Source organism: Cibotium barometz, chromosome 19 (genome assembly GCF_041138505.1).
Source record: "Cibotium barometz isolate CiBa-2024 chromosome 19, ASM4113850v1, whole genome shotgun sequence".
Classification (NCBI taxonomy): Eukaryota; Viridiplantae; Streptophyta; class Polypodiopsida; order Cyatheales; family Cibotiaceae; genus Cibotium; species Cibotium barometz.
Window position 1 is genome coordinate 39,241,564 of NC_141064.1, and position 13,080 is coordinate 39,254,643.

Here is a 13,080-nt window from a genome sequence, read left to right on the forward strand (position 1 = left end):
ATGCCCTCCTACGCTTTTAGCATGGCTATTGCCATGAAAGATATGGGGTATTTTTCATTGCATCATAGGCAGCTTAAGAGTGGCCAATGTTTTATTTGACGACATCGTGAGTTTCTTCTACTTGATTAGTGATACATGAGCCCTTTAACAGCCTTCATCTTTCCTTGATGTTAATATGAGGCATACATCCGTAACATGGTCATATACATTTGAGGCCTACTTTTGTTGTTACTGTATGGGACATCTATATTTAAGATATATATATGTTGATATTCAAGTTTGTGGTTCAATGTCGTACATCAGACAAGGCAATAGCCAGCGCATGCCAAGCTGCTTCAGACATGCATCTCGGCTAAACAGGATACGCAAATACCAAAAAAAATGCAGCAGCAACACATTTCCTTAGTGGGTACACAGCCCATTGCATTTGCATCAAAATTAGAGCCAGGAGAACCCAGCCCTCTTTCCTGATGCAAAGTTCATTTGGAGTGGTTTTTCTTTCTTTGGATTTTATTTCTTTTCCTGGGTTCCTGCTCCTTAACTCGCCTCGTGTTTTTGCCTGCAAAGACTTTCTGTGTCTTTTTTTTGTCTTTGCCTTTTAATTGACTTCTCGATCCTAAACTAGTGTTTCTCGACTTCTCTCTCTTATCCAGTTTGCTAGTGCTTCCAGGATCTTCATCACTACATGAGTCAGGAGCCAGGTCACCTTCACTTATCAGACCTTTCTTAATCTTCTTCAACAAACGATACTCCCTCTCCATCTCCATGTCATCTTCTATTGTCTGAGAAGCTCTTCGCTTTTTGCTATTCTCTCTCCTCTCCATCTTGATAACATCCCTGTCCTCGTGTTTCAATCGGTCCATTTGAGGAGACGACAGGGCCTTGACTACCATCTTTGTGACGAGTTTCTTCTGACGCTGCTTTTCACGTGTTCTATCTCTGTTATGGACAATTTCTGTCTTACTTTGCATTTGCATTCACAAATAGAGTTGAAAAAAGCAGTGCCAAAAAAGGGAAGGAAAGCACATGCACATTACTTGTATTTGATTGACGTCAAATCAATGCCCTCCATTGGTTTAAAATTTGCACTTGAAAGTGTACCCCGCTTTAGCTCTGGCATTGTCGGAAGCTGCAACAACCCATAACCCATAGCCAGCTTTCCCACTTCTAACTCCTTCCATCTACAAAATAAAGTCGAGAACTTCAAAATAGAGCCAAAATCAGATGCAGCCAATAGTCAACAAAGAAAAGAGGGGAAAAGCACTGACCGGAATATATATTTAGCCAATAGAGCCAAAATCAGATGCAGCCAATAGTCAACAAAGAAAAGAGGGGAAAAGCACTGACCGGAATATATATGTGCATTGATGCTCCTTGTAAGCACGTACAAACGAAACAAATGCCCTTAAACCCTTTTCCATAACATCCCGATCCTTGATAGCAGCCGCACGCAGCTGTGACAAGAAGACCGGCTGTAATCAAAGGTAAACCGTAAAGCTGTAACAAGAAAACCATTGCACCCCGAAACTAAGCATAAAGATAAAAGGAGGGGCTAAGCATAAAGATCAAAGCGGTGGCTAAGCATTAAGATCAAAAGAGGGGGGATAGAATCTCTCTCTCTCTCTCTCTCTCTCGCTCTCTCGCGCGCACGTAGCATGAATTATACCAACTCTTTCTAAGTGTGGACAGCAAGGATGTCATGTGCACACACACGGACATGGCTAACCTCATAGCTAGTCCTTGATTAGGCAACATTCTTAGGGTAGGATTAGGGCACTAGCAAGCTCAAGCAGGGAAGAAGTAACAAGTCCACAAGCATCACCGGGAAAATGCAGCCAAGGTAGCATTCATGAGGTATCAAGCATGATCATTCTCAGCACGAGACCATAGCTGTGTTAAGGGAAAAGGATTGCACACATGGGGACAGTGGAATAGATGCACAGATCTCCAACCACTTGAAGTGGAATCAAAGGAATGACAGGGTATTCAGTCAAAGTGTCACCAAGTCAAGCAGTCAAAGTACAGAGTAAATAGTCCACGGAGGAAGAATGACAGAAACCCATCATTAAGTTTAGCAAGAGGGAATGTCAAGTGCACACACGTGGACATGGCTAACCTCATAGCTAATCCCTAATTAGGCAACAGTCTTAGGGTAGGATTAGGGCACTCGTAGGCTAACATAGGGAAGAAGCAACAAGTCAACAAGCATCACCATGGCTCAGCCTATAACCAGCCCGTACACAAGAGTATTGTGGCCATCTATTTGCTCTTCTAAGCATTAGAAAGCTGGCCGACATCAGGTACTCAAAGGTGGGCATCATCAGGGCTGGCCGACCAGTCCATTCAGAGCATTTTTACATTAACCGTGGAGCAGCAGAACTGGCCGACAGCAATACTCTGGCCAACCTGTGCATATAGAGCCTATAAAAGGCTAGCCCCAAACATATTCATGATCATCTGACCCTCACCATGGGGCAGGTCATAGTCAGTCCTCCCTAGATAATCTTTTGGTCAAGAATTCGGTCCGCTTTTGGAAGGCCAAAGGCCAAAGAAGTTTTACAGTCATATACGTCTTTTTGTACCATAATCAATATACTGAAAATACAGTTCATCTCGCTCTCCTCTCTGCTGTATAATCATTGCTATTGCACTCATGTTCCTAATCAGTAGGCTTAGGTCTGGATCAAGTAGAGCAAGGCTTCCATGCATGCAACAAAGGAGCCCTGGTGTAAGTTCCTGAACACCAACCACCCACACCCATCATCTCGAACACGCGCGCACACAACCTCTACCATGTACCCAACCAACTACCCCTTGTCCCACCATATGACCCCCACCCACTTCATCAACCCTTTTCAGTCTCAAATGTCACCACAGCCACCAAAAAATGTCTGGAACAGGTGTGCCCAAGATCATGAGGGATTATTGGCACAGCATTTTGCACAGGCACGTAACAACCTTGCCCCTCACCTAGAACACATGTTCAACAGAGCTTTATGTGATGGCTTCCCTTTAACACCACTGCGCCAATCCTCAAAGACCAGGACACATCAGATCCTGGAAACTAAAGGACTATCATGATTGGCCACAGATTGGCCAAAGTTAATGGATCTGTGTTTAGGGCATAGTAACAAAAAAACTTATTTCTAGCTTTTGAAACAGTTTTTAAAACCCTCGAAACCTCTCCAGTACGGCTGTTTCAACTTTCGCCCAAATTTCAGGTTTTGTTTTTTTTCCTCCTGATTTTTTTTGAGATTTTTTTATTTTTGTTTTTCTTCCATATCCTCCTCATCACCTTTCTTCCCTCTTCTTCTCTTGTCTCCCTCCTGCCCTTTTCCATCTTCTGCTACTTCTTTCACCTCTACTCCTTCCTTCATTCTCTTCTTCTCTCCTTCCTCTTCTTCTCCCTTGCTCTTCTCCTATTCTCTTCTTCTCTTCTTTCCCCTTTTTCTTCATACACCATCCTTCAACGCCTTAAATCTTTCCCAATTTCTACCGTCTCTTCTTCAATTTCCTAAGAGTCCTTGACTGAACCACTTGTGGCATCTAATTAAGCAAAATTGTCAAAATGCCTCACAAAATAAGGATGGTTCTTCAAGGTGTCTCAGAAGAGACAATTTTTTCATCATCACACTGTTTTTAGATGGCTACTATAAGTTCTTTAAGTATTTATACTTTATGAAATTATTGATTTTTCGAAACGTCACGGTCTCTTAGCCGAGGGACGAAACCTTTTAAATAAAACCTAAAAAACCTTGAAACGTTTCTTGTGACTATGGTTTAGGGTCTGAACTCAACTCATTAAAATACAGGGCCTCCAAGCAAAGGCAGGCAGGTTTCCAGAGGACATACTCCACAACAATAGTTTTACACTTAGGGCCATCATTAAGGCGGCCAGATCCAAAAGACATGAGGTTACTGCTGCCTTGTGAGAGGCCCAGTGACTGCCAATGTGCTGCTCCTGCCGGGGTGCCATCAATCTCTGGCATCTAGATCCTGCAGCCTAGCCACGTTGTAAATGCAAAGAAGGGGGCATCCAAAGTCTCCTCCCGATCCACGGGGTCATGCCGAGTCCACTCTCTCGGGTGCCACTGCAGGCGTGTGAGAGGTCAACACGCCCATATCCATAGCCGCCAAAATCTCTCCTTGGCCACCTTGGCCGGTGTTAGGTCTATGTGCCACTCCTGTGCCCAAAAACCAATCACCCTCGCCCTCTGCAAGGTGCAACCATTGAAGTCCTCTAAGGAAGCTCAGATCTCTCTAGTCTGCCATGGGATCCAATAGAAAAAGTGAGCAGACCATTGCCCTCATCTATACTCCACGGACTGCCACGAGAATATCATGCCCGATAAACACACCTAGCCACATTTGGGGAGTCAGGTTTGGGATAGGGGTCAGCCACTCCTGAGGGATAGCATGTCAATGTCAATGCTGAGCCTGGCTTTACCCCGGCCTCTCTCCTGCACCACCGGGAGTAACTGCCTGCTCTCCTGATGCGCGGCAAAAAACCTCGATCGCCTCCATGAATCTCTGGAGATTCCCCACGTCTCCAGAAAGGAAAGCTGTTGTGTCATCTACAAAATCTAAGTCAAGCAACTCCCCCTGCATGCGAAGGGGGAGGCGCAATCCTTGAAGTCCTGTCTCCTAGGCTAAAAGAAACCTGCTCATGGCCTCGGTGATGAATAGGAAGAGGTAAGGTGCCAAAGGACAGTCCTGTCGAACCGCACAGGAAAGGGGAAATCTATCACCACGGGCTCCCTGAATGAGAACCTGGCTGCGCGAGATTGAGTAAAGTCCTGAGACTCCACAAATTCACTCCACGAGGAATCCCATCCGGTTCATCCTGCCCTCTAGAAAGCTCCAATCCACCCTATCATAAGCTTTCTCAAAATCTAGGAGTAGCACAATGAGGTCCTACTGCTGCATCCTGACTGAAGCAGTCGCCTCCCAGAAGGTGAAGATGATGTCTAGAATGCTCCGATCCTGAACAAAGCCGCTCTGAGTGTCATGAATCAAGTCCGGGAAAAAAGAGTTGAAGTCTCATGCTGATGGCCTTGGCCAGGATCTTATACGCGGTCCCTAGAAGAGTGATGGGTCTCCATTGCCGGATCTCCAATCTGTCACTACTCTCCTTAGGAATCAAGTGAATCAAACCCTTTGAGAGTCTCTCTGGCATGGCACTTGTGATCATAATCTCGTTGAAGGCAAGAGGTCCCAATGACGAAGAAAGAAAGAGACTAGAAGCCCGTCCGCCCCCGGGCATTTGCCCCTAGGTAGCGCCATCACCGCCTCCGCCAACTCCTCCACGGTGAATGGAGTCAATAAGAAGGAACAAAGATATTGAGTCTAGAGAGGTTAGGGCCGGTGCTTCTCTTATCCGATCGTGAGAAGCTAAGGCTCCTGAGACCGCACCCAAACTCTCGAAGATGCCAAGGGTCCCTCTCCTCTAAGGACATTTCGTCTCTAAAAGCACTCAGGCCCCCTAAACCTTGTATGTTCCACGAGACTATCCGCATATCAATCTGTGTGTGAGGCGGAACTCGCTAAACTCCCCTCCACTCGGAGAGTCTTGGGTGAGAGTTTAGACGCGGAAGAATCACAATCTCTCCTGAGATGAAGGCGCACAAGTGGGCACGGAACCTGTCCTCCATGTAGCGCCACTCTGTCCGAGCATGAGAGTATGCGTACTCTGGACTCCATCGATCACAATGGAGGTACCTATAAGGAGGGGGAAGAGGTATTGCGACAGAAGTATGCATGACCACAGAAAGCAGCACCCCTAGGCTGGAGGCCACCATCTCCTCGTCCTGGTCTCTGTGGCCTAAGCCTCCAAGCTCATCCTAGCCAATAGCCAAAGATGGGTGAGTACGTCAGTGATGTGAAGGTTGTGAAGATGATGGGAGAGATCAACCGCCTAACCCTAGATGGCGGATGTCACCGACTCTGATCCCACTCCGTCTCCACAGCTCCACTCAACGGGAAAGAGAAGATCATCGCGCCATTCTCTGACGTAAAGGGTCTAGAGTGGTGAAAAACCACCGAGCACACATACCCGAATAGATGCTACCATCTCCTCAAACATATACGTTCCTTTTGCCAGCGGTAGACATCGGAAGAAACTAATCCACAAGCTGCCGCAAGATCCTGGGGGCCCACCTGGGGACTCTCGTGGGAGAACCCTCACTGAAAAGGTGGCAGTGGTCATCTCCACCGGCTTAGAGAAGCAGTGAGTCAAGCAGCTTGCCGGCTGCCTCCGCTCCAGGGAGGTCGGGGGATGCAGGGGTCGGCACGGGAATGCTCTGGACAGGCGGATTGGGGGGAGGGGAGGGCGGGCTCTGATGGAGAGGACAGGGCTGAAGGAAATGCTGCTACTGCGGATAGAGCTGAGGGCGAGGATGGAGGAGGGGGGGGGGGTGGGGGAGGGGGAGTTTGGGGAGGAAGCTGGAGAGGGGTGTTGCTGGGAGAGATCCATCCGGGAGAAAGCTTGCTGGAAGAGGCTCACCAAGGACACAATGGGGTCTACCAGCCTCACTGGGCAATGAGAATCTGAGGATCTCGACGGGGAATCGGCCACCAAAAAGGGTTGGGAAAGCTTAGTAAGAGGATTTTGGATTAGATGGACTAGAGTTACAACAATTGGCTATTCGCATTCTCAGCCAGGTTGTGAGCTCCTCTTGTTTGGAGCAACTGTGGAGCTCCTATAGTCACATTGCATCAAAGAAAAGAAACCGCCACGGCGTAGAAAAAGCTCGTGATTTGGTTTTTATAAGTGTCAACTTGCGTATGTTGGGCAAGGGGGTGATTGCAAAAGCTGATCCTTTTGTAGAGTGGGAGCAACAACAAGAGAAGGAGAATGAGCAGGTTGAGGTCACAGAGACTGATGCTCATGACAATGAGGCCAACGTTTCCTTCAGTATGGATTCTGATTGATGATTTTAGATTAGCGCAGTGCCACGGGCTTCAACCTTGGATGTCACATGTGGAGCTCAGCCTTTAGGGCCCACTGCCCAGGCTATATTTATGTAGACATGGTTTATATTCTAGTATCTGCATTCTAGAGACAGTAGACTATGCTTCAGCCATGTGTCTCAAGAGTTGTATTGTGTTTTGTGTACACAGTTACCAGTACACTATTTTTGTAATATGAATCATGAATTGTGTCATTTTGTGTGCTCTCTCTCAGAGTACTCAAATGTAATATAAATACTTAACATTTGATGGATATATTGATGCATTTTTTTCTGTACCGTCCCACCCCCCATCCCCGTTCCCCGCCTCCAGGAGTTCCCCATCCCCGTCCCCGTTCCCGTCCCCCGACCCATGTGACTATGCCATGTATATCAAGCTACATCTTATGCACAAATACAACTCAAAAAGAAGGGGTGTACAGTGCTCACCTACATGATGCTTTTTGTACCATCCATCATCTACCTAAATAAGACGACAGAATTCGGTATCTAGCACAATTCAGCAAGCTTCCCTGCAATCTTTCCCTTATTAAACTAAAATGAGGGGTCTCTCTTGCAGGTCACAATCCTTAAAATAAATGATATGGCAAAAGATAATTAAGACCAATTGCACGCAGCTGTCATGAGTAAGGCAGAGGCTCATTTGTCCAAAAATAAAATAAAATCTTGAGGATGCAGGCAAAACACATGATTAACCTCCTCTTGGAGTAATGACTAATCGGTATTTAAAAATTTAACAAAACATGTTTTTTCACACCTAATACAGACCCCAAGGTTTGCAGCACAAATTTACACACGTTGCTTGATGTCCCCAATCACCCACCATCTGATCTCTCACACTTACCAAGGCTTTCAACTTCCTCTTTGTTTACTACAGCTATTGTCAGGGATGCCATATAAAAAATTTCACAACAGGAGCTAAGGATCATGAAGGACTACATGACCTGGAGACTTTTATCGCAGAGGCCAAGGAGCAGATGCTACATGGATATATTTATAGATCTTCTCTCACAAAGCCACATGTTTCGTATCATGTAACTAGCTTTTATAGTTGACTGTTTTCAGCATCTATTATGTAGTAGTCATTTGATCGATTTACCTTTTTCTTTAGGAAAACTTTTTGCCCAATGTGCATAATAGATACATTCTCTCTGTCTTATTGACCTTTATGATCTTTCTGAGACATTAATACATCACAGTCAGGGGTTTTGGTCACTTTATTACTCTATACGGATGACATCATTCTAATATCTGACTCGCAGGAGGGACTGCAGTGCCACATGGACGCCTTAAATGATTTTTGTACACAGAGAGGCCTTTCAATGAACCTTGGGAAAACCAAGGTCATGATCTTTCACACTTCCAGATGGGTTATGAAAGAAACAATGATCACATATAGAGGCAGTCAGGTGGAGGTGACAGAATCATATGTATACTTGGGTATTACCTTCACTAGTAATGGGAGCCGTTTCTCCATGAGACAAGCATCACAGGACAAACTCACCCAAGGTTATGCTGCCTTTTGATTGATGGAGCGACACTGTCATCAGGCTCACTTCCAAGAGCCTCGCACCAAAGGATGGCTATTTGACACCTTAGTCACCCTAGCTATGATGTATGAAGCACCGGTATGGGCCCTAACCTCTCCACATATGATTGGCGTCGGATGGAGAGACCGTAGATCCTCATGATCTCCAGGATGATTCACAGCAAACCATCAGTACCACATGCGATCATCAGAGCAGAGCTTGCAATGCCCCCCATGATGGTAGAGGCTCTATTTCAGACCATAGCCTACATCAGACGCATGGGCCCAGAGAGACTACCCCGCTTGGCCATGGAGTCCTCATAGAGCATTGCCACAGAGGGCCATCACCCATCATGGTATGCTGCAGTAGATGAGTGGTTCTCAGCACATGGGCTCAACATGGATAGATTACCGCCCTTCTAGTATGATGATGACTCCCCATACTTTACACTCTCCCCAGAGGAGAGCAATAGAGTCCTGAGACAGGATTTGATCCAGATGCACACCAAGGAGACTTGGGCGGGTCCCTTTCCCACCAAGATGCAGCACTACAGAGATCATTTCCTTAGATTCACAGAGGATGGATTTGTCAGACGCCCAAGTTATATGGATGTACACACGTCTCACGCTATGAGGGTGACTATTGGTCAGATTAGAGTTTCCTCTCACTCTGGAGATTGAGGCAGGGAGAGCAGCACAGACCCCTAGAGAGGACAGAGTATGCAGATTATGCCAGAGAGAGGTAGAGACAGAGGAGCATTACATATGCAGATGCCTTGTATATTATTAGATCACAGGGAGATACTATTGCTTGTTCAGAGAGGGTTTTGGCCCACTTAGCCGGGTGATGGGAGTATCCTGATCAGAGATGCTTAGGCCTTTTCCTCCCTGAGCTACATCGGCATAGAGAGAGGCTTCTACAAGTGCAGAGCAGCCACAGATCACCAGCTTCTTCAGGCCTATCAGCGAGCCACATACCCCTCCCCCTCTATCATCTACCTCCCGACGAGGGCTCACACTACAGAGAGCCTTGGAGATCAGAGCTACCAAGAAACCGCAACTACCCGGACATAGACCACCACTACTCCATCAGGCACAGTCTACCCAGATCCAGGCCATTACGGATGTGAGTCCTCCTCGCCCCATGCCCCATGTATGATGTACTACACCCCACCATCTCCACCGGGTGGACTTAGTAGCATACCACCTATCATGATTGTACATCTATAGCATGCTAGACAGTGACTGCATAGTAAGCTGCATATGACTAGGATTAGCTTTTCATTTCAGTTCTTCTTTCCATAATACTCAAGACATGGACTTGTTGTATACAGATTTGTCTCATAGGCCAATTTGGCCTTTTGTAGACGTTAATATATCTTTTCTTTCTTTCTTTCTCTATTTTCTCTCAGGGTCCAGCATGTACTAATGTCTCATTTTAGCTTCCATTTAATCCAGCACATCCATTGCTGTATATTTTCCTGCGACATTACTGCACTTGACAAAAATGGTTGATTATTCATAGATTAGTGTGCACCAAAAAAATGCAAACAACTATCTTCTTGAGATCTTTCAGAACTATGGAGGCATTCAAGTACGGTATATTATAATATATGATAGCACTAACCATTGGAACAACATCTTGAGCTGTGTCACACTTCTCCTTTCTGTCAATAGGTACCCGCCTAATCTTCAAAAACTCAACATAGGCATCTTCCTGTATCCAATGACATCATAGACAATCTATTCAACATCATCCCATCACACATGCAAAAAACCCTTACACATCAAAAAATTGCTTCTCCTGAAGATGACAAGGCTTAAAAGCAAAAACCTTGGGTAAAAGAAAAACAAGTGCATTGCCTGATCTTCCCATCCGGGCCGTACGACCCACCCTGTGAACAAACACATTGGGATCTTGAGGTGCATCGTACTGCATTAAAAGGAATAAGACAAGTAAGAATAGCCATTCACCAGCATTTCAAGTAATGATCTGTAACAAAGGTTGAAGAAAAACTATAAAATGAATGCCATAACAATCCCACCTGTAAGATCCAATCAACATTAGGAATGTCAAGCCCACGTGCTGCAACATCCGTACAAAGCAAAACCCCCGCTTGCATGCTCGTAAATTGAGCTAACGCCTTCTCACGCACAGACTACCACAGATGGGATTATCTTTCAGTTTCGACAGAGTTACTAAAAATTAGGTTTTCTCACTAGCGTTAAGTTCAAGTGCTTCAGCGCCACATTCTCTAAAGGCAGCAAAGATTAAATATAAAAAAAGATGTCCATGGTCGTGTAGCCTGTTGGTGAAGAAAGGGCAAGGACCTGGCTTCAATACCTGCCAGCCTACACCACTGGACACACTATACCGATAATATTATCCCACAACAAAATATGCACAAATTACCTGCCTCATTTTTCCATGAAGAGAAACCATTTTAACCTTCTTCAAGCACTCCAGCCGAGGAAGGACGGTTCCCCAAAAATCCACACAGGCGCAAGTCATAAAATATCTGCAGCAACAACTGACTTATCACTGTTGCTCAGCTTCAAAAACCTATAGGAGGATTGATCTTGTCAGCATTCATTGCAGGCATCAGCCAAGGGACACTTACACTATAACTTTGGCAGATGAGAACTCAAACAAAAATTGAGCAAGTTGGGATGGTTTCTCATCTCCCTCGCATTCCAAGAACTGCACATTTACCGCAACTTGTCATCATATGTAAGAAAACAATTTGTAACTTCCACCAACAAAATAGTAGTTTTCACAAATATTTCCACATACCTGTAAAGTGAGACTGGAAGGTGTCTTGGAGCATGCAAGTCCTTGTTCACCACTCGTTGCTGATGGAAGGATAGACTTCACCTCTGTCTTAACTTCGACACGAACAGGGTTTCGTAGCCCTGCCTTTGCAAGCTCTCCAACTGCCTCCGTCTGTGTTGCAGAAAAAAGACCTGTCCTCCGTTGTTTAGGAAGATGGGAAACAATTGCTGATAGTTGTCGCTGAAACCCCATGTCCAACAACCGATCAGCCTCATCGAGAATGAGCACCTGTTTCAATCACCCAAGCACTAGCCCATTACTGCAGACTTATTATGCTCTTAAGCTTGTCATGTACTAGTGTTACTGCACTTGACAGGAGATTGAAAAAGCAACCCGTTATCTTACCTCAAGGAGTCTAAAATCCAAAGACGAACGCTCCATTATGTCAGCTATCCGTCCAGGAGTGCCAATGATTATATTCACACCCATCTCATTCAGTTTCTTAACATCAGCAGCAACATCTGTTCCACCAACAAGCAGCATGGCCTTGACATTTGGCAATGTCTTCACAAAAGGCTCTGCTACATGATATATTTGGGATGCCAACTCACGAGTTGGTGATACTATGACTGCCCCGACCTACACAAAAGCATATAGAATAATTAGCAAATTTCAACGCTTCAAAGGTGGTCTATACAGCCACTTACATAATTATATACCAATGAAAAGTTCAAGCTATTTCCCAAACTTAACAAATACCAAAGTGCAATCTTGACTCCATCACAATCTGCTCGCGACTCAGGCATGATGAAGGATAGCACTAAAGAACACACCTGAGTGCACGTGCGCACGCGCGCGCACATACACAAAACGGTAGTGGCTGAGCAAATTGCCACACTTTGGATAGAAAGGGATGCAAACTTACATTGACTGAAAGACAAACCAAAACTCATATACCTTTATAAGAATATCCAACCTTAGAAGATTGAGAGACTAACTGCACTTAATTAACAACAAACAAACAACAAGTTGAAGTGCTATTATGGTCCTTTAACACAAGACATGCTTGTCCAAATCCATAGAAAGAAAGAAGAGAAGAGGCAAGAAGCAAAGCTGAGGTCCTTTAACACAAGACATGTTTATCCAAGGGAGGGGGTGGGAGTTCACCTGCTGGGTGGGGGAGGATGACTGCGATGAGTCAGCGATCTCTAATGGCTGAAAACCTGGAGGGGGGCAATGAGGTAACGGTCTCCAGAAGAAAGGGGGGGGAGGGGTGCCACCCCGTCGCGCTTGCCGATGCCGCTTAGCTCTCGTCGGCGGTCCTACCTCGGGCTAGCGGTCTACCACTCTCACCTCAGCCAAGGCCTGGTTCTCTGGTACATGGCGGCCTGTATCCTGCCCATCCCTTTGAGGAGGGTCTGAACTGGGGTCAGGAGGGGGGGCTACTAGAAGCGGCCTCTTGGTCTGCTGGCAGGGGCAGGCTCTAGCGAGGTGTCCCATCTGGTGACAGATGAAACATTGGCCTAGGAGGCCCGAGTACTCAGCTCTCTGCAGAATCGGTTCCCCCCGCAGACTGGGGAGAGAAATGATGTGAAGCACCGAATCTAGGGGGAGGCGATGCTCAATACAAAGCGATGGAATACTAGTTGTCCTCACAAGAAGCGAGGTAGGGGGGGGGGGGGGGGGGGGAGGAGGAGGAGAGCTTGAATGGGGGAGGTCGGGAGGAGGACTCAACGGAGGAAAGGAGGGCACGGGGGAGGGGGAGGGGTGACAAAAGGGTAAGCGGGCTAGAGGGGAAGGCGCAGGCTGAA

General features: G+C 46.1%; 1 protein-coding gene across 4 annotated transcripts in view; it reads right to left on the bottom strand.

Annotated features, from left to right (window-relative positions):
* Positions 1-249: 249 nt before the first annotated feature.
* The window catches only part of LOC147628567 (DEAD-box ATP-dependent RNA helicase 18-like), a 65,994-nt gene continuing 53,163 nt past the window's right edge, over positions 250-13,080 (bottom strand). The window contains exons 2-11 of one of the 4 annotated variants that reach the window (XM_086813766.1): positions 11,675-11,908; positions 11,291-11,557; positions 11,118-11,197; positions 10,910-11,015; positions 10,542-10,655; positions 10,331-10,429; positions 10,124-10,213; positions 1,348-1,454; positions 1,038-1,181; positions 250-939 (exon numbers count right to left, since the gene is read on the bottom strand). In XM_086813766.1, the coding sequence (XP_086669892.1) occupies positions 480-939; positions 1,038-1,181; positions 1,348-1,454; positions 10,124-10,213; positions 10,331-10,429; positions 10,542-10,655; positions 10,910-11,015; positions 11,118-11,197; positions 11,291-11,557; positions 11,675-11,908 (1,701 nt within the window). In that variant the 3' untranslated portion in view covers positions 250-479. Of the gene's footprint in view, positions 956-1,037; positions 1,182-1,347; positions 1,473-10,123; positions 10,214-10,330; positions 10,430-10,541; positions 10,656-10,909; positions 11,016-11,117; positions 11,198-11,290; positions 11,558-11,674; positions 11,909-13,080 lie in introns of all 4 variants that reach the window. The other 3 variants (XM_086813768.1, XM_086813765.1, XM_086813767.1) reach the window with 3 other exon arrangements.